The sequence below is a fragment of the Nilaparvata lugens genome, chromosome 11, assembly GCF_014356525.2.
Source record: "Nilaparvata lugens isolate BPH chromosome 11, ASM1435652v1, whole genome shotgun sequence".
NCBI lineage: Eukaryota > Metazoa > Arthropoda > Insecta > Hemiptera > Delphacidae > Nilaparvata > Nilaparvata lugens.
The window spans coordinates 12,839,178-12,859,239 of NC_052514.1; the positions used below are offsets into that span (position 1 = coordinate 12,839,178).

The following is a 20,062-nucleotide window of genomic DNA, read 5'->3' on the forward strand; positions in this document are numbered from 1 at the left end:
CCAATATTTCCCATTATATCAATTCTGACAATTAGCAGTGAATCTCATCTCAATTAATTACCACCCAACGCATTAAAACAGCCACAAAGCTCGTGAAACCCCGAGTCTCCAACATTTCACGAATGAAAATCTGTTGAATAATACTGCAGTGATATAGAGTATGATGTATATGTAATATATAGATGAATAATCTACTGTATGTGAAGTCCAGAGCAACAAATAATCAGTGCTCTAATCACACGTGATAATGGATAACCACAGGTCATCTGTCAACTTCGGGTTCAATTAATTTTAACGACGGTCAAGCTCAGCAACAATTCAATTTTCTCCTATATTTTCGTAGAATGACGGATTGCCCATGCGCTCAAATATATTCCGAGAACAAAATTGCTAAATACTTTAGTGAGATTCACTTTAAACTGTCATAATTGAATGGGTAGCGTCGGTGTCATTCATATGGAATACTGTCAGTTTATAGTGAAAACCACTGTAGAAGCGAAAAACGTGTGTTTACATGGTTGATGAATAGTGAGCCAATTTTCATAATTACCATGGTTAAGGGTGGAAGAAACAGGCTTCGTTCTAAGGGTGAGATTCACTTTAAAATGTCACCATTAGTTGTACAAGAAGTGCTGGTGTTATATATTATCAATGCTGACAGTATAAAGCAATTTTCATCATAGCTTCTGGTGACTAATTAATGATCAACGGTACGCTAGGTTAATCAAAACGGTGAAATCATATTTGCTCTGTTAATTCGCTGACTTTTTCAGTTCTCTCTCACTCTCTCTCACACACGTTCACTTAATCTTTCACGCTCTCTCAATCAGATTTTCTCACCCTCGTACTCTCCCTTTCTTTCATCTTGTACCCAGGTTGTGTGGCTTCCAGACCCTCTCTCTCAGGCTGTGTTTTTCTCTCTCACTCTCCCTCTATCTCTCAGACTGTGTCTGTCTCTCACGCTCTCTCCCTCAGACTGTGTCTGCCTCCCTCTCATCCAGTGTCTGTCTCACTTTATCTGAAACAGTGTTCATCTCCTGTGCCGGGCACTCTCTTTAATTCAGGCCTTTTCCCAAGTTATAATAGTAAATTTAATACGCAATAGACTAGAGCCATTATTGTAAGTGAGTTAGCGAAATAAATTATTTTCTCTCTCTATTATGAACGGCCATGACTTCGAGTTTCCCATGATAGATATTTAAAAATTGTGGCTCCGAGTCGTCGAGGAATGTAGATTATGGAATTATCTCTAAAACTTAGCCTTCTTGTCGCGACATAAAATGCGATAAGTTGGAAAACAGCAAGCATTGAAATTATAACAAACTACCGATTTTGCAGTTACTATTTGGTCCAAAGGCTGTAGAAGCCACGCGACGATTGGTCAAATTGATTCCATTCGCCCAATAGGAGACCTGTTTCTAAATACAGTAGTGGGGATTCCCCAGTCGAGAGACCAGATTACGTTTCGGAGGACACTTTGCTAGGAGCACTACGAGAGTAAAGATGTAGTCATTATGTTTCGCCCTTGTAGGAGCTAGTTTTATTTTTATTAAAGTTTAAATTTTCTAGTAGTGCCATGTCCTGAAAAGTTTAATTGTGTTTCTTCATCATGTACGAATAATTGTTTCTTCAAATAACCGCTAAGGTACGTAAAATAAGGTTAAAATATAATTTAGGGAGTTTTATTGATTGAAACTTCCATAAGAGTATTGAATTAATTAAGCCTGTTATTTTTCAAGTTAATAATATTGATTGAGAATAATCCTTTTGATTTTATTAGTGATGGAAGATACTTATAAATTTTTTCTAAAGAAGTATAGAAAGATTTCAGTTACGTTACATTTGAGTTATTGTTTCTGGAGATATATTATCGTAGAGTATTGCTGAAAGTCAGGAAGATAGCCTTTAAATTGGAATGAAACTTTTAAGATTATGTTCATATTGAGTTTATGACATTTTTTAATTTATATTTTTCAGCCTCTGTTTTCTTATGTCATTAAGGCTGTCGAATGATTTAGTAAATTTTTTATGATAGAAATCTTAATAGACGAAGAAGAAAGTTTTTCTTTTCCAGGAAATTAATATTAATGAATGTTCAAATTTTAATACAATTTAAATTACTTTCTATGTGTTTACTAATTTTATTTAATTAAAGGTAAAATTCCACAAGATGAATCTTATAAGGCAAACATTATCTTTCCTTAAAGTGAAATTTTCAATATTTTTTTCTTTTATTGTGTTATAAAGTGTCTTGTTTTATTAGGTGATAAAATCATAATTTCAGTTGATACTAGTTTTTGGACTTGTATTTGTAGGTAAATCAAATCATAAACTCTGGAATGTTCATTTTTAATTAAGGTTCTGAGCAGTTTTGGGCGAATGCCCGTTATTTACACTTGGATTGCGTCCTAAAGTTCATAAATAATAAATAAAATAAATGTTGGCTAGCGCACAAGTTTCCAACAATACTAGCCGAGCTACTATATGAAAAATTATATTTGATTTTGCAAACCAAACGAAAAATATCATAAAAGTTAACATCATAATTAATGAAGTATTCATTTTTCTAAAAGCATTATATTAATTTATTACGAGTGTTTTCATAAAGTTGCATTGTAGATTAATGACACTCTGGCAAGTAAATTTGTTTTAAATCTGTTAAATTTTGAGAAGGAATTCAGAACGTCAAGATAAAATCTAAATTAAATAACAGAATAAACTCCTGTTTTAGCTTTTGATGAATTGTAGGAAGAGTTAGAAATTAATGCTGTAATACATTTATTTACAGCGGTTCATGTGTGTTCCCAAACCAACTTCTTGTACTACCACCCCTTTGGTTCCGCAACTTTATGTAACACCGCTTCAAGACACCCGTTCAGACGACAGGTCTAGGGACGTAAGAGGACGTCGCCGTCAAGCCAAATTCAACCGGTAAAAGCTCACCGCCAAAAACAAGGTACTGTAACCCCGACGATAAAGCAACGTACAAACCAACGAAAGTGCAGTGTAGTGAAACAAAGGTTCATTCGAGAATGTCAATCAAAAGTGGGGATTCAAAATTATTATGAAATGGGTTATATGGGTTACTATCGACGAAACTTGGGTTCAATGGGCTTTTCTTTCTAGAGTAATTTTATGTTGAAGTTAATTATTTGTTATTTGATGACTGATATTGTTTGGTTTTGTGACGTATTGCTATCTAAACGGGGATAGTAATGCCCCCCCGAATCAGATGAAGAATGTCAACAAAGTAACATGAAATTGTTGTTTCTGTTGTTCGATTTTAGTTGCCAATGTTTATTGAAGCTGTTTGTATTTTTCAATTATTTCAAATTGTAGTGTTTTTCTATAGTATAGACCTATTAAATCAGGCATGGCAAGATTAATTGAAGTTTTCTTGACTCTAGCCCGTTCACCTGCATGAATTAGGTATAGACTCAGGTATTTTCTAGATGTGTCGGCCTATTTCTAAATTCTAAATTTTATTCAAAATTGTCTTCTTTATCATCTTTAAAAAAGTGGAGGCACACAACTGCGCCACTGCTGCTGAATGTTTAGCGAAAGGCACACTCCATCTCTCTCAGACTGTGTCTGTCTCTCACACTCTCTCTCAGACTATATCTGTCACCTACAATCTCTTTCAGACTATGTCTGCCTCCCTCTCATCCAGACTGTGTCTGTCTCACTCTCTCACAGACAGAGTTCATCTCCATCTTCCTCATACTATGTCTGTATCTGACTCAAAATAGCTCTCTCTCCCTCTCTCTTTGTGAATACGCATGAGTGAGAAGAAGAAAACCTCAAAAACACACAAGCTTTTGCTGAGTACATGAGAGTGCTTGAACTTCAAAATTAGCTCCTATGAATTATGAATCACTTACAAAATACATTATGTTTATTTTCAACTTACGCTGAGTATGTGTAAATTCTTGCGCTCTGTACACAAATCTCTGTGCACTTTGAAGAGGGTGATGCTACGAATAATAATTTTCAGAATAATTGCTGTAATTTGTCTTTTGATTCTCTGGAATTATTAATGATGGATTGCCCTATTAATATATAATACGTTGACTGCACCATTCCATTAGAAATATGGATGTAATTATAGGAGTTTTCAAGAACTCATTTGTTTATGCAAGACCCAGAGAAGGAGGGCCTCAGCACCGTCCTGCAAACCCACAGTTATAACTCTCTCCACAATTTGAACTATTCAGTCTATTTTTCGAGAATAACCAAAATTACAGGTTATCAATAAATTTTACGATGAATATAGGAGAATTCTCAGATATGAGTATCAATATACGTGTACAGTTTAGCGGAAATATTGTTCCCTAAACTCGCTTAGCCAGGCTGAATGGGACTAATACCATTAGAACTCTTGGGAATAATATTTTAACTATACGAGACAGGTGCCTGATATGAATAATTTCATATCATGGACTCTTAATATGATTGTACCATGGGGAAAAAATAGCATAAGTATATATCCCATGGTATAGGGCGTTTATGTTGCAGCTTTTACTGTTATCTCAAGCCGATAGTCCACGTAGTTCTTACCCGTGAAGCTGTTTGACGCTGGAAGTCTGTCATATTGTGCCGTTCATACATTCTCACCCCAACAAACCAGTACAGATCGACAATAATCGACAGTAATCGGCTTGAGATAACAGTAAAAGTTACGACATAAACGCTCTATACCATGTATACTATCTACTTACTTATATTTACTATATTTACTATCTACTTATACGCTCCATACTATCTACTTATTCCTTTTTTCTCCATGATTGTACTTAATTCAATTTATTCTATGTTTGTATGTTTGTATGTTTATACTAAGATGTTTGGGTCGACATCTCTGTAGTTTCCTTTCAAATAAATTTGAATTAAAATGAAAGATTCATAGATTTCCACAAATATAAAAGTATTTTTGGATGATATTCAATTTTGCAAGTGGATAACATAGGCCACTCTGGACCTAACCATTGAAAGGGGGCATTTAGAAACACAGTAGATTTCAAAAAAAATATATATATCATTACGAGATTATCCATCCCATTGACGTATATGTAAATTTCCGATCTTCATGGTTTATTCTCAATCGCAAAGATATTGAACAATAGAGAACTCCACACACGAGTGACTTTCTTTCATGAATTGCTTATTGCTCCATACATTTTGAAATCGTGTTTGCTCACAGGATTCAGAATCCAAACACATTGCTCCTCTTCGTTTTCATACTGAGCTCCGTATTTTCAAGTTTACCACAGTTGAATAGCCAAGTAAACGATTCTGTGGGAAATCACACGAAGCAGAAATACAATGATGGTGGATTGTGAAAAAAGGATTAGTAGGGGAGTGAAAAATTTAAGAAATGAAAGAGGATCAAGAGAGGAGTGAAAAATTGGCGGAGTAGAAATAATTTGATTTCAAATATAGATAAAGCAGGAATTAAAAGATCAAATTGATGAGACAAGAATAGGAAAAAGAGAGAGAATGATTTGGAAAATTTAAAAGATTGGAAGAGGATCGATTGAAGACCAAGAAATAATGGGCGAAGAAGAAATTTATCAGGATAGGAATAGCAGAAATAGAAAGAGAAAATTGGATAAAAACAAATGTGAGAAGGCAGAGCAGTTGTATTCTAGCAGCTATATTTCCCATTGTTATAAAGAAGAGACTGGAGGAGTTGAAATAAATGTCATTTTTGAATATAAACGTCGTTACTGGAGATGAGAAAAAATCGGAGTGAAGTAAATCACTGAAAACGTTCAAAAACAAATACCGTGAAAAATCTCAAACCATACAACATCCAATGACCAATGTTCCGGAAAGAGTTTTTTTTACCCCTTCCCACAAAGAGAAGCCACAATGAGAAACGTCAACTTTGACATAAAATTCAGAACGCAAATGTAATGGGAGTATGGGACTTCACCATTGTTTGAAATGCGGTAATTGAGTGTGCAAGGCTTTATAATTGAAAATTAATTAGCAAACAGGTTCGTTCTTCATTGGTGGGAGTATCGAACATTCAACTGCGAGAGAACAAATCAGGGAGGAAATATATCTGAGAGTGAATGAGAATATTGTTTGTACTTTGTTCCAATTTTTCTGTTATTCTCGTATGAGAAAAAAACTTAATGTAGAAACGTATGGTTTCTTTTCTAATGAGAAATTCTGGTCTCTCATGATGTTTTCCAATAAAATTCTTCGACCGCTATCAGTGTTTTCTTTCCATCAATGTTTTGTAATCAAAATCACTCCTGTATGAGTAATCAATAAACTTTTTCCATCGTTTTGACATGGAAGGAAAATAATTTTGATTATTCCATGCAGTTTGATCATCCAATCAACTTTTTCCGTCACTTTGGCATTGAAGGAAGAAAATAGTGATTATTCCATGCAGTTTGTCATCCAATCAACACTGTTTTCTATAAAAGTCAAACAAACCGCATTTTTTTATCGATTCAAGTGAATAATGCAAGTGAAATTTTTGTCGGTATTCTGTTGAGAATCGATCTTTTCTGTAGAATATTGTATTTCCCTATATTGCATTATAGTGGTGAAATAAATTCAAGTCCAGGAACAATTATTTGTTCTGAACATTTCTAGTATTCTATTCATTTCTATGAAAAGTTTTCTCTGGAAAAATGAACAAAATAATATTCATTTCAAAAAGTAAATGTTGTGAGAGAAAAGTTATAAAAGCTTTAAGAGTAGTAATCATGAGCAGTTTATTTCTATATTGCTTCAAAGAGGTGGATTGAATTCATCTCTAGGAACATTTGTTTTGAGCATGCAGAGAATTTGAACATAGACTACCAATTTATGTTACTTTGAGACTGTTGTGGTATGGTTTGGAGGAACAAAATAGTCTCAACTTTTCCAAACTATATAAACAGATAATAATGATAATGCCAAGTAACCTGGCTGGTTCAGATCTGTTGTCAGAGTTAAAAAAAAAATTCAAAATTCAAAAATTATTTATTTCCCAAATAATCACAGAAGTGTTACATAACACAAACGTATTATAAAATATGCAAGGAAACCCCCTACAAGACTATCCGTCCGTTTTCAGGTCGCATCTGATCAATTTCAGGGCCTCTGACATGACTTTATAATCATAAATAGAGTGACGTTCTCTAGGTTCTCCCGATGGAAGGGTGGCTGTTGCAGGCCAGCTCAGCTAACACGAAACAGTCAGTTTCGGAATCACAGTCCTTCCACATGATTTAGAACCCATTTTGAGCTACGGGTTCCTTTTCCCTAATTCTTCTTAAAATTTTCCATTCTTAATATTCCTACCATCCCTTCTTGATTCACATCTTAATTTTTTCCAAGTGTATGGTCTCATTAACGTTTGCATCACTTACGCACAACCCTATGGCTCATGTGAGCATCATTTCTAGCTGAATGATAATTATATCTCTTTCCCTATTCATTCCGCTTGTTTCTCCTCTTGTTCTCTTGACTCTCTTGCACGCCAACTTCCCCCCCCCTTCTGCAATTGAAAATCCAAACAAATGTCGTCAGTAGTCATTCTAAATACTGCTGAATATTCAGCCCCCATGAATTTCAAGGACGCAATCAATCTAGCCCCCCCCCCCAGTGGGCACCCTTTCATTATTGATGTCAATTTTTTTCATCTCCTGTTTTTCAATCATTAAGTCACACTGCACTTCTCCATGATAAACCATTACTTTCTCTCTTCCTTTTTTAAAAATCATCCTTCTTTCACATTTCCTTGTTTTGTAGGCTACTTTTCCTTATGCTTCATTTCTCTTAATTTCATTCGTCTCATTTCAAATCTCTTTTCTCAATCATAATTTCACCTTATCGTTTCTACTCTAACGTCTCCTAAAACCTTATTGTGTCAGCCCTTGTATTCCTCTTGCTTTTTTCGGATCTCTTCAACTTGTTTTTCTAATCCATTCTCCGTTTTCTTTTTTCCATCTGAATCTTCCTTAATTCCACGGTTTTCTCTCACTCATTCCATTTTTCTACATTCTCCTTGAATTCTCAATTCTTGATTCTCGTTCTTTCTCAATCTTCCATCACCCTCTATCGAGCTATCCTCCTATAGAAACCCTTACGCCCACTCTTTCCCATAAATACCACACTGACACTTCCCCATGTAGATTCTCCACAGCTAACAGACTGTCATTCCAGTTCATGCACTTTTAATAGGGTTTGTTCAATATTTAATCAGAGCCGGTCTGTAGTGGTATCAGAATTAAATTATTCAAGATAGCCGGACTGAGTAGAATTTTGCTCAAGAGAGAAAATGCTGTAAGGGACGTGCTTAATAAAATTAAGTTTTCCAAACTTGAATGTAGGATGCATCAGTTTTCCACTATGCAAATCAAAGATGTTTTAATAAGTGAGCTTTCATGTTTCCTTGAAAGTTTTTATGACTTTTCAATATGAGAACTGAAATTAAGTAAGTTTTTATGTCCTCTCTAGTTCGCACAGCAATATCTTTCCAACAATTAAATCAAGTCTGGAGTGATGGAAGCATCATCACTCATAGTCTGGAGCATCTGGTGTATGTACTGCCAGATATAATCCATGGAAAGAAAGGACAACCCGGAGTTTATAATTAGAATATCTGAAATAAAGTGCATGTGAACGATGAATTTTTCACGAATTACTTCAGTTTCAGGTGAAAAACTTTCAAGCATGCATTCAATTATGTTGTACCAGGAAAATAAGGTTTACTATTTTCGGGTATTTTCGAGTTCAAACATGGGGCATGAGGTAACATGAGATTGCTAGGTCAGTGACTATCAAAGTTAGTTGACAGAGTTAGTCTGTCTACTAAAGTTGAGTGAATATCACATGATCATATACTATAATGTTCACATTTTCTAGCTTCTTCTCAATATGGACATTATATATGATATTATATTACATACTGGCCACGCTCAAGGATAGTGTGTAGCGTACTATATATATATATATATATATATATATATATATATATAATATATATATATATATATATATATATATATATATATAGTGTACTATAGTGAGGTCCACGTTATAATGACAGTATTTGTTCAACTTTGGAATTGCTATCATTGTCTATCATTCGACAAAGCCGGTCGTACTATCCTTTTCTAGGTCCACAACGATGCCAATTATGTTTTTGACAGTGTAGAAATATTATTAATTAATGCAGAGAATCGGCATCGCTATTCTCCTATAAATCCACTGCCATTATAACGTGGACCTCACTATTTATACTATTCTTGGGTCACGCTTACTTACTGGTCAGTTAATTTCCAAAAAGTGTTAAAGGAAACTTTGTTTTTTATGATTGGAATAGAAATTATCAATAATTATTCATTCATTATTCAATCATTATTTACTTGAATCTAGTAATCTAGCATCGCCTACCTGTTGTTTTTGGAGTAAGTTTGAGTTTCTTTTCAAGTTTGAAAAGTTTTAATTATCAATATACTAGTATTTTCCAGTCATCAGTGATGATTTAGTGGAGTATTCTTATTCAATTTGGTTTTCAACATTTCTCAATTCTAAATTCCCAGTTTATAAATATTTTGAATTTCAAATTGGACAAAAATCTATTTTTGGACAATTTCTATTTAAATTTGGGAAAGGAACAGTTTTGGGCTTCAAGCCTATTGTTCCTTTCCCAATGATTCATAGTTGAGAATGATATTGTATCTATCAATGTATAAATAAATGAATAATTCTAGCAAACTCGGATCATTCTGATTTCCAATACCCAATACGAGCAGTAATACTCACAAATGATCTTAAGTTGCAAAACTAAGATCGAAGCTTCAAAGGGAACTTTGTGAAATTTGCTACCTACAAAAGCCGAGTGTAACAACAGCTGTAACTACTCAACTCGCCCATCAGAGTGTGTTCTAATCACTTGCCTATCAGAGTGTGCTCTGATCATTGGATGTGAGATTTGGGACTCCCAGGTTGGCAAGCTCTCCCTGGAGGCGGTGAGACTCTTGTAATCCGCTTACAGATAAGAGTAGTGAGTGTAGGAGAGGAATATGAAGGAGAATTAGCAGTAGGAAGGAAAGAGACGGTAGTAAGAGACAAAGGAGAGTTGAGATTTGAAGAAGGAGGAGGATATGAAAGAGAATGGGGTAGAAAGAGGAGTAGGTTAATGATGGGTAGTTGAGAAAAGGAGGAGGAAAATATGAAAGAGAGGAGGGAAAAACAGAGGAGTGCAAAGAGATTTGGGTCAATGATGTGATAGTTAAGATGGGGAGATGATGAGGAGAGAAGGAGAAGGAGAATGATATGGAGGAGGATTTCGCGGTAGAGATTTAGGTTAATTATGAGCAGTTGAGAAAAGATGAGGGAGAGGAATCCAAGATAGATAGAAATTTCGGTTAATAATGAGAATTGGAGAGAAGAATATGAAGGAGGAATTTGGGGTGGAAAAATAGAGGTCGATAATGGGGAGTTGAGATAAAAAAGGAAAAAATATGGTGGAGAGGAGGAAGAATTTGCAGTAGAGAAGGGTGAAGGTTAATAATGAGGAGGTGGAGAAGGGGAAGAAGGAGAATATGAAGGAAGAATTTGGGGTGGAAGAAGACATAGGTAATGATAATGGTGAGTTGAAAGAAAGAAAGGGAGAAGGATATGAGCCAGACGTTAGTGTTAGTAAGAGAAGATTAGATTAATAATAAGAAGTCTAGTGAGGGAGAAGGAGAAGAATATGGAGGAAGAGCTAGGAGTGGAAAAATACATCGGTTATGTTTGATAATAAGGAGTTGCCAGAAAGAGAAAAAGGAGAATATGAATATTATTGGTGCAGAAAAAGTAGGATGGGATGAGGAGTTGAGAGGAAAAAAGGCGATGGAGGAGGAGAACAGGGAAAAGAAGAGGAATAAGAAGAAGAAGAATGAGAAGAAGGAGGAAAAGTGGGAATTTTGGATTAACGGAGAATTTGAAGGCGAAATTTTGGTTAGAAGGAGAGGCGAGATGGAGATGAGTAGTTGAAATGGAGAGATTGGATAGGACGGGAAGGAACCGAGAAAGAGGTTGAGAAAGAACAGTAAAAGAAGGGGAATCTGAATGAAGAAGGAAAGGGGGCATAGAAAAGAGAAGGAGAAGGAAGAGGAGGAGCTAAATGAGGAGGAAAAGGGTTTTGATAAAGGAAATAATAATAAAAATAGAGTTACACCTACATTGAGGTACATAGAGCTTTGAACCAAAGAGAAAAAGGGAAAGAAAGTCTAGAAAAGACTAGATGGAGAAGAAGATCATCAGTTACAAAAATATTCAAAGAAAATTGATAACGAAGTGAGGGCGGTTGTGGAGAAAAGGGAGAGAGGAGGAGGAGTTGTAGCAGAGGTCGAGGTATACAGAGGTTGATAAATATAGAGCAGACAGTTTTCTTGGAAGGTGATATGATTCGAATATTATTATAGATGAGAGGTGGAAATAATCTTCATTACTCGTCTATGATATAATATTATACAGGTGAAACAGGATAGACCCGGAATGGAGTAGCCTACAATGCGTTATCGGGGGAATCACCACGATCAAATCAACATTGGTATGCCTACACAGCGATAGAAACCAAATACGTAGGAAGATATATTATCTCATCGGGGAGAGAGAGAGCATAAAGCAAAGAGGATATATCATAATGAGATTAATTTCACACTGTCAGCATTGACAGAATAGGGATCATTGAAGTTTTCAAATGCACGGCTGACAGTTTAAAGTGAATCTCACAATAGGAAGTCCTCTCATGAGATTCTTGAGGAAACATAGATGGATATCAAATCCGTTCTCTCGACAGAGGATTGCTTGGGGCATAGAGCATTAGTAGCATAGAGGAGCTTGAGGGCACAGATAGCATAGAGCAGTAGCCTCATAGAGTAGCTGAGTTGTAATAAAGCGATTCGTTGTTGCAGGGTTTCCAGTTGAAGAATTGCGACCCGGACCAAAGCTATATGAACACCGCCGTCTACGCCTGGTTCAGCGTTTGGCTGCTCTTCAGTATAGAAGCCATCACCAAAATTGTGTTCTACGAGAAAGAGGTCAGTATCTGGTAGAGTATTTTTTTTTCAATTCAATAATTCTTTATTGTCATATACAGTGCACAAAAATACATAGATAAATGCTTCTAGTATAAAGGAATAAATATCAATTTACAAAGATGTATTGCATTATCGACCTAGAATATTATACCTAAGCCATTATTTAGTTATTTAATCATTTGTAATTGGATAAGTTGAAATTTTGTCGAATTTCTTATTTGCGATTAATATGAAACTAACTTAAAAAAGTGCATCCCAATAGTCGTACTCATGTAGGCATCACCTGAAAAGATTATCATAAGATAATCCGAGATTATCATAAGATAATCAGAGATTATCATAAGATAATCAGAGATTATCATAAGATAATCAGAGATTATCATAAGATAATCGGAGATTATCATAAGATAATAAGAGATTATCATAAGATAGTCAGAGATTTCTATTAACAGATTATCATCAGCTCAAGATCAGGATATTATCTATAGTTTGTGTAAAATAAGTTGAGACTTGGCCCTTCATCCGAAGAAATTACATGGTTGCCAATTCGTGTAAAATCGCAACTTTCTCAAATTTACAATTCAACATCAGAATTGGATGTAGAATATCATCCCCGATATCCTAGTAGTGCTAGAAAAGATCCAGTTTTGAAGGATTAAAAGGAAATTAAACTTTTATGATAAAATTGGAAACATCGCGAATATTTGTTTTTCTTTTGAATATCACTTCTCTCAGAATCATGGGGCGTCGTAATGCGTAATAATTTTATATCAAATGTCTCCTTTGTATTGGTGTCTGGATAATTTTTATCCGAAATATAGTTATTTTTCAATTAATGATTATGTTCGTCAATGTCGAGACATTTCAAGCAGAAAAAAAAATTTCGACATGCTGGAAACTTTTTTGTTCCAAAAGATAAGTGGGTGGTGAAAGCGAGAAAGTTTCTCAGAAATAATCGAAATGTCTCGAAATTGACGAACATGAACATTAATTAAAAAATAACTATAGAAACTATAGAAAAGATAACTATAGAATAGATTACACCCCTAGTGTAATCGAATTTTTATATCATGAACCTACTATGTTCCAAATTTCGTGAAAATCGTTAGAGCCGTTTTCGAGATCCTTTGAACATAAATAATCAAATATAAAAATAACCAGATATAAAAATATGAACAGATATACAGAAATTGCTCGCTTAATATAATAGGATTTTAGTTGTTTAGTTGGTTCATGGGTAAGAAACATTTAACCGGCAAACATTTTTCATATAATTCTACAGGACAGTTAGAAAGTTGAATGATGAATTTACGTGGATATTTTAACTGTAAATAAACCAAAACCAATAAACCAAAACGATGATTCCAATACATTCAATAATGAAAGGGTGCTTGTCGAACTTGGGAAAACGTTTACAATGATACTGGAACTATTTTAGGATTCCAGTGTATCCCCGCGGTGGATTCAAACTCTCGGCTCACATTCGAAATGATTCGCAAACCAAATTCTAAGAACCGCATATTCAACGTTCAACTCGTATAATTATGTGAAATTCTATTTCGAATTCCACTGTTTACTCCTGTTACTTCCTGTTGGATGACAATTGTAATACCATTTATCCCTGGTATTACTGTATGTGAGCTGACTGTCCATATTATTGTAGGATTCTAGAGAGAAATTCATGTTACAGTAGTATAGGCATTGAACATTAAACCACTGTAGATTGGATATGGTACAATACTCAGTAGAACTATTTCCAAACGATATATGTGCAGTACCTACAGAATACTACATGTAGAGACAACAAGACAAGTAGGCGTTTTGTATGTGACAGTAAATTTCAAATAACCTGTCAGCAGTCTACTCCAAATCCAGCATAACAGCTCTCTACTCTACATGAGCCTCACAATTAATTTGGTCCATGCTCTCGTGAGGGAGGATTTCCAGGAATTATTCAAAGGCTTCAAGTAGCAATTTCGAATTTGAATACATTCAAATTCCACAGCAATCTCATGTTTCATTACTTCTCATGCTGTCTGAAGAGGCTATTATCAGATGCTTCCCAGAACACAGCAATTACCTGTGTCACCATGGAGTCAAATTTGAGCCATGATCATATTGCAACTCCCCAATCTGGTTCATCATGTAATCAAGTTTAGGTCATTAACATGAATGACGTTTCCAAAAATGTTGAATGATGATTTAGAGTTGATGGATAAATCCAATTCGAGTTGTGACCACACGAGTATCACTATGATATTATTAAACTTCATAGTACCGTAATGTATGCGTGTTCTAAGATATTATGAAATTATGTTAAATTTAATCTCAGTTGTTATTATTATATATTATAGATTTTTCCGAAAAACCGCCAATCTTTCTTTAAGATTCCAAAATGATACACTTCTTCTTCTTCTTATTTGGCATTACAACCCAGCGCGGGTCACAGCCTCCCTCAATTTCCGCCTCCAAGCATCTCTGTCCACCGCTGCACTTTTCCATCTTCGCACCCCAATTACTGCTGCATCCTTATCCACTACGTCTATCCATCTTGTTCTGGGTCGCCCTTTCCTTCGCCGGCCATATATTTTCCCTTCCATAGCCTTCTTTGGGGGGGTAGGCATCGTCAGCTCGTACCAGGTGTCCTGCCCACCTCAGCCTGCGAACTCGCATCACAGTGGCTATATCTGCATACTGGTACAGCCTATAAAGTTCGTCATTATGCCTCCTACGCCAGACTCCTGCTTCCTGTATGCCTCCAAACACTCTTCTCAGGATCTTTCTTTCAAAGACGCCCAGCATTCTTTCATCCGCCACCGTAGTTGCCCATGTTTCACTACCATACAGTAAGACAGGTATGATGATTGTTCTGTATAGCAGCAGCTTAGTCTTTCTACTGAGAGTACGTTTTTTCATCAGAGTTGATAGCGCGTAATAGCATCTATTGGCTAGCATAACCCTTCGCCTTACTTCTTTACTTGAATCGTTTAAAATGATACACGGTAATGACAAATTCAACAGCGTACACTTATCTGTAAAGATAAGTACAATCACAGAGAAACCATATATATTAATTTCGTTTATCTCAGGTACAATCATCATAGAGTTATGATACCGTCGAATTTCTTGTAGTAATGTTGTCTCTGATCAAAGTTATTAGACCGTTATCCGTGTACTAACGTTGGTCTCTGATAACATTCACAAATAAATATTCAAGATATAATGGTGACATTCATTTCAAGACGTATTCCAGTTAATCACGGATCAGCTGTTATGGAGGGTCTCAGTTTGTCAAAATCTCAGTTCGTCAAGTTCCTAATACTTTCAGAAAGCCAAGTGGAAAGGATAGATATATTTGAATGACATTTTCCAATATATTTCGATAATACCAGCGAATTGCCGTTTAAAATTGAAAGCTTTACAAATAGCTTTACAAATAGCTTTACAAATACCAACAAAGCTCAAACAAATAGTTATACATAACCTTTCAGGTTGTTCCAAGATGCCTTAGAATTTGACAAACTGAACGTCTCACTCTCTCACTTGTTTAATTTCTCATGAAAGGGTCAAAATAGGCACATGAGGAGCTGAGGTTCTTTCGTTTTTACTTTGTTAGTTAATGAATTATTTATAAGATAATAATTAATTTGTTATGAATTGTCATAAAGCTATGAACGATTCTTATTATTGGCAAAAATTATAAAGAAGGAATGAAGTCTGAGGAGGAGTTTCCCTTGATAACTTTAGACTATGAGATGAAATCGAAGAGTAACGAATGATATCATTATGCACTGTAAAAATTAATTTAAATTCATTTCAGCAACTACTGTTTGCACTTGAAACTGTACGGAAAAAGTTGAGAAACTTTAAACAGGCCTTTCCACTTACGAACTTTTAGATGGCGTAGAACTAAGATATAAAGACGTGAATGTAAAGTACTCAAGTCAATAAGCCGCAGGTACTTATAGAGTTCAAGAAGTTTCCAGGCTCAGAAATACTGAATTAGCAATCAGAAACATTACAAAGTTCTAGTGGCCTACGCTAAACTTCAAGAAAAGTTGCACTTTCATAGTGAAATTGAATTGATACTTCAATCTTCCTCTTGAATGGATGACTAGCTCATAGAATCCTCTTAAATAAAATAATCTTTAAATTGTATCATTTTCAGTTATTTCTTGATGTTTATACTTCATATACTTCACGAAGTAACAAAATAGGCTCTATACGCTTCATACATTGCTCCTGAATCACGAGCAAATTTGAAATGAATTCACAGAGATGCCAAAATGAAATTTGATGCTATATCCAGAGAGTATAGGATGTTACATGTTATACTCTCTGGTTATATCTAAATGGAGAAAGATTAGAAAGCTTCTTTATAATATAAATAAAAATATAAATCTCAGTACCCTTTCAAATTATTTTGTCACAACATGATTCAGACATTATTGCCATTTCCAAGTTTATAATATTATGTGGCAACTACCCCAGATTGTATCTTCACTACATCAATTAAAGGCTCTGGAGGGTTCTAAAGTTTTGAGTTTTGATCTAAGGAACAATCATTTCAAAGGGAGATTTGAATCTATTGTGATTTACTCTAATAGCTTATGAATAAATATAGATTATTCAACTCATTCGACAATGACGAAAAAACATAATAATGATCATAAAGTACATATAATAATCATAAAATGATTCATAATGAGAAAAAACAGGTTAAAGCCTATAACCCTCACTATTCAATTTCCAGAATTTGATCATTAAAAATTAAGCCAGGAACGTTCCCTACAAAATTCTCAGTTATAACTTACATTCTTCAAATGAGAAACTCTATAGGCTGAATGTTATTATTTTTTAGTAACTATTACAACTCCAATCACAGAGATTGTGAGTATTCATTAGCATGCTGCACGCGTCCAGTCATATCTTATTATGATTTGTAAAAATTTTTATTAATGGTTCTTGGAAATTCATCTTCTAATAATTTATTATGTTGTTGTGATTGTATTATATGTTTAATCTTAATTTTTACAGAAAAAGTGCTTCAACGCTGAAAACGGTCTGAACGGAACCACGGAGCCTCTAAAACAGTATGAGTTGAACTCACTCATTGATCAAACTCATCAACATCAGCATACCCACAATTCATCATTGACCAAGGTATCCAGAAATTAATCTATGCAGTTCCATATCATCTCTCATTTTCGAGCTCATTAATCTTGTAATCTTGTAGTTACCACCTTACTAACCTAGCTTCATATTTTTCTCAGATGATCAGTCTAGTGATAAGAAACTGATTACCGTACTTTGTTAATCTGGTTTTGACAGCATCATGAACTCTTTTATCAGCATGAGAAAATTGCTAAGCCAAGACTGAGGTTTATTTTACCTATCCTGCAAGCATTGTTGAATAATAGCATTATGTGTACTGATTAATCAGGTCAGCAAAAACCAATTTGGGTTTATTATGAATTTGGTTCATGTGATTCTTATATATTGTTTTTTTATGATTATGAAGAGTATTAAATTAAGGTGCATTTTTGTGTCTAAACTTCCGCAGTCGACGACGACAAGCATTGTTGACATTTATATTGTCCAAATTTCAGTTATTAAACTAAAACAAGCTGATCAAAAACTTATCATTATCTGCAGTTATTAATAAAATATCAAAACATTCCTAATAATATCAAAATATTGTCATTTAAAACTATGGAAGCGTATGAACTCAACATTATTTTCCCATTGAAACATAATTGAACATAATCTTTTAGGTTATTTAGACAAATTGAAATCTACTCAATGTGAGATCCTCACCCTGACGTGGTCGACGACGGCATTTACGCACAAACGAAAACCCAGCTTTAGGTAGACTTAAAATATGAAGATTTGAATCACGTTCAAAGCATATCTTGATTTACATTGAAGTGGAAGATATCTTACATTATAATATATAAATAATGCATTCCATACTTGGTTTGAACCAACAACTGTTAAATCTCAGTTCCTAATACGTTAGTAACAATGTCAGTTGGAAGCGAGATAAGCCCTATCACTAGTATCCTATTGTATGTCACACATGCTCATATATCCAAACTAACCCATTTTCTCTTCGTGGACGAATTTATTGATGATGATGGGATTTCCAAGAAATTTGTCTCGGGGTCACGTGCAAATGTAACCGAATCCCTCAGTTTTCTTCACAAACAATACTAATATATTGCCAATCACAATTTAGAAGCATTCCTCTTCTTTCCATTTTATTTTACTTCCTCTACTTCTACTTCTGCTTATTCTTTATGTTCTTTTCTTTATCTTTTTCTAACACACCACCCTTCCGTATTCCTTCGTATACTTAATTTCGTTTCTTTCTTCTTCTTCCACCCAGTTTAAAAATAGTTTTCTCCTTCTAATTTCCTCTTCACACTATAATGCACACTTCCTTCATCGCTATCATCAACATCATCATCATAATTATTAGCTTAATCATCATTCATAGAATATTTCTCACACAGTAATCTATAGTGAACTTCTCTACTTACCCAAACATACCCTGTGGTAAAGGAATAGACCCAACCAATAACAGTAATGAAAATATGACAATATTTTTCAAATAAAATCAGTGGTTTCCGTAGAATAGTATGATCAATCATAGTATTAATGTAGAATATTTGAGACTATTTATAACCCGAAGCAATCATATAGAATCATAGTATATTCATGCCTAATGGACCCTGAGGTCACCGTAATTCACTCTTAAGCTGCGTACAGATATACGCGCCTCCAACCCGCTCCGCGCACGCTCCCCCCTCGTTCCGCCCCCGCTCTGCATTCGAACCGATCATAAACGTTACGGGAGATGTTAGCTCTTCTCGCGTTCCACTCTTGCTTCCCGGTTGATCATCAATCGCTCTGCTCGAGTAACGTTCGTTTGCGGAGCAGAGCGAAAGTCTGTACGCATCTTAATACTTACTCACTTTTTGTTCATTCGTTAATGAAAAAATCTGGTGTGGTACACTCACACAACTTTCCTTGCTCATATTTGAAAATACGATCAGACTTCTGTATATGTGTATATATAATTGTTTTCAGAGTACTATTTCTTTGTGTGAATTGTGAAATTCGATGATATTTTTAGTCGTCATTTTTAAAGTCGTCAAAACAGCTGTTCTACAGATGAAATATCTCGACTATGTGTTCTTTTTATGAACTGCGCTACCTACCCACCTCATGCACGAGAAGGAGGTTACTAAGTCCATTTCCCAAGGATGGGGTGGACCCCCATTGGTTTCCCAGAAAGAAGACTCATGCCAGTTGATAGAGCTGATGAATAACTATACAGGGTATAAATTTGAAAAAAATCGTGAAAAACATGGTTTTTTAGTACGCCGCCATTTTTCTCAAGAATATTACGGAGCTCCTGCAATTTTCCCAGAAGAAAAACTCATGTCATTTGATAGGGCTTATAAATAGCTATCCATGGTATAAATTTGAAGAAAATCGTTAGAGCCGTTTTCGAGAAAACCGTGAAAAACATGGATTTTTAGTCATTATCCGCCATTTTTCTCAAGAATATTACGGAGCTCCTGGAATTTTTCCAGAAATGAGACTCATGCCAGTTGATAGATCTCATAAATAGCTATCCATGGTATAAATTTGAAGGAAATCGTTATAACCGTTTTCGAGAAAACCGTGAAAAACATGGTTTTTTAGTCATTATCCGCCATTTTTCTCAAGAATATTACGCAGCTCCTGAAATTTTCCCAGAAAAGAGACTGATGTCAGTCGATAGGGCTTATGAATAGCTATCCATGGTATAAATTTGAAGAAAATCGTTAGAGCCGTTTTCGAGAAAACCGTGAAAAACATGGATTTTTAGTCATTATCCGCCATTTTTCTCAAGAATATTACGGAGCTCCTGGAATTTTCCCAGAAATGAGACTCATGCCAGTTGATAGATCTCATAAATAGCTATCCATGGTATAATTTGAAGGAAATCGTTATAACCGTTTTCGAGAAAA

General features: G+C 34.9%; 1 protein-coding gene across 1 annotated transcript in view; it reads left to right on the forward strand.

Annotated features, from left to right (window-relative positions):
• Positions 1 to 20,062, forward strand: part of LOC111054603 (metal cation symporter ZIP14) — a 90,015-nt gene that overhangs the window by 51,690 nt on the left and 18,263 nt on the right. The window contains exons 4-5 of the mRNA XM_039437612.1: positions 11,916 to 12,041; positions 17,079 to 17,204. Coding sequence (XP_039293546.1) covers positions 11,916 to 12,041; positions 17,079 to 17,204 — 252 coding nt within the window. The remainder of the gene's footprint in view (positions 1 to 11,915; positions 12,042 to 17,078; positions 17,205 to 20,062) is intronic.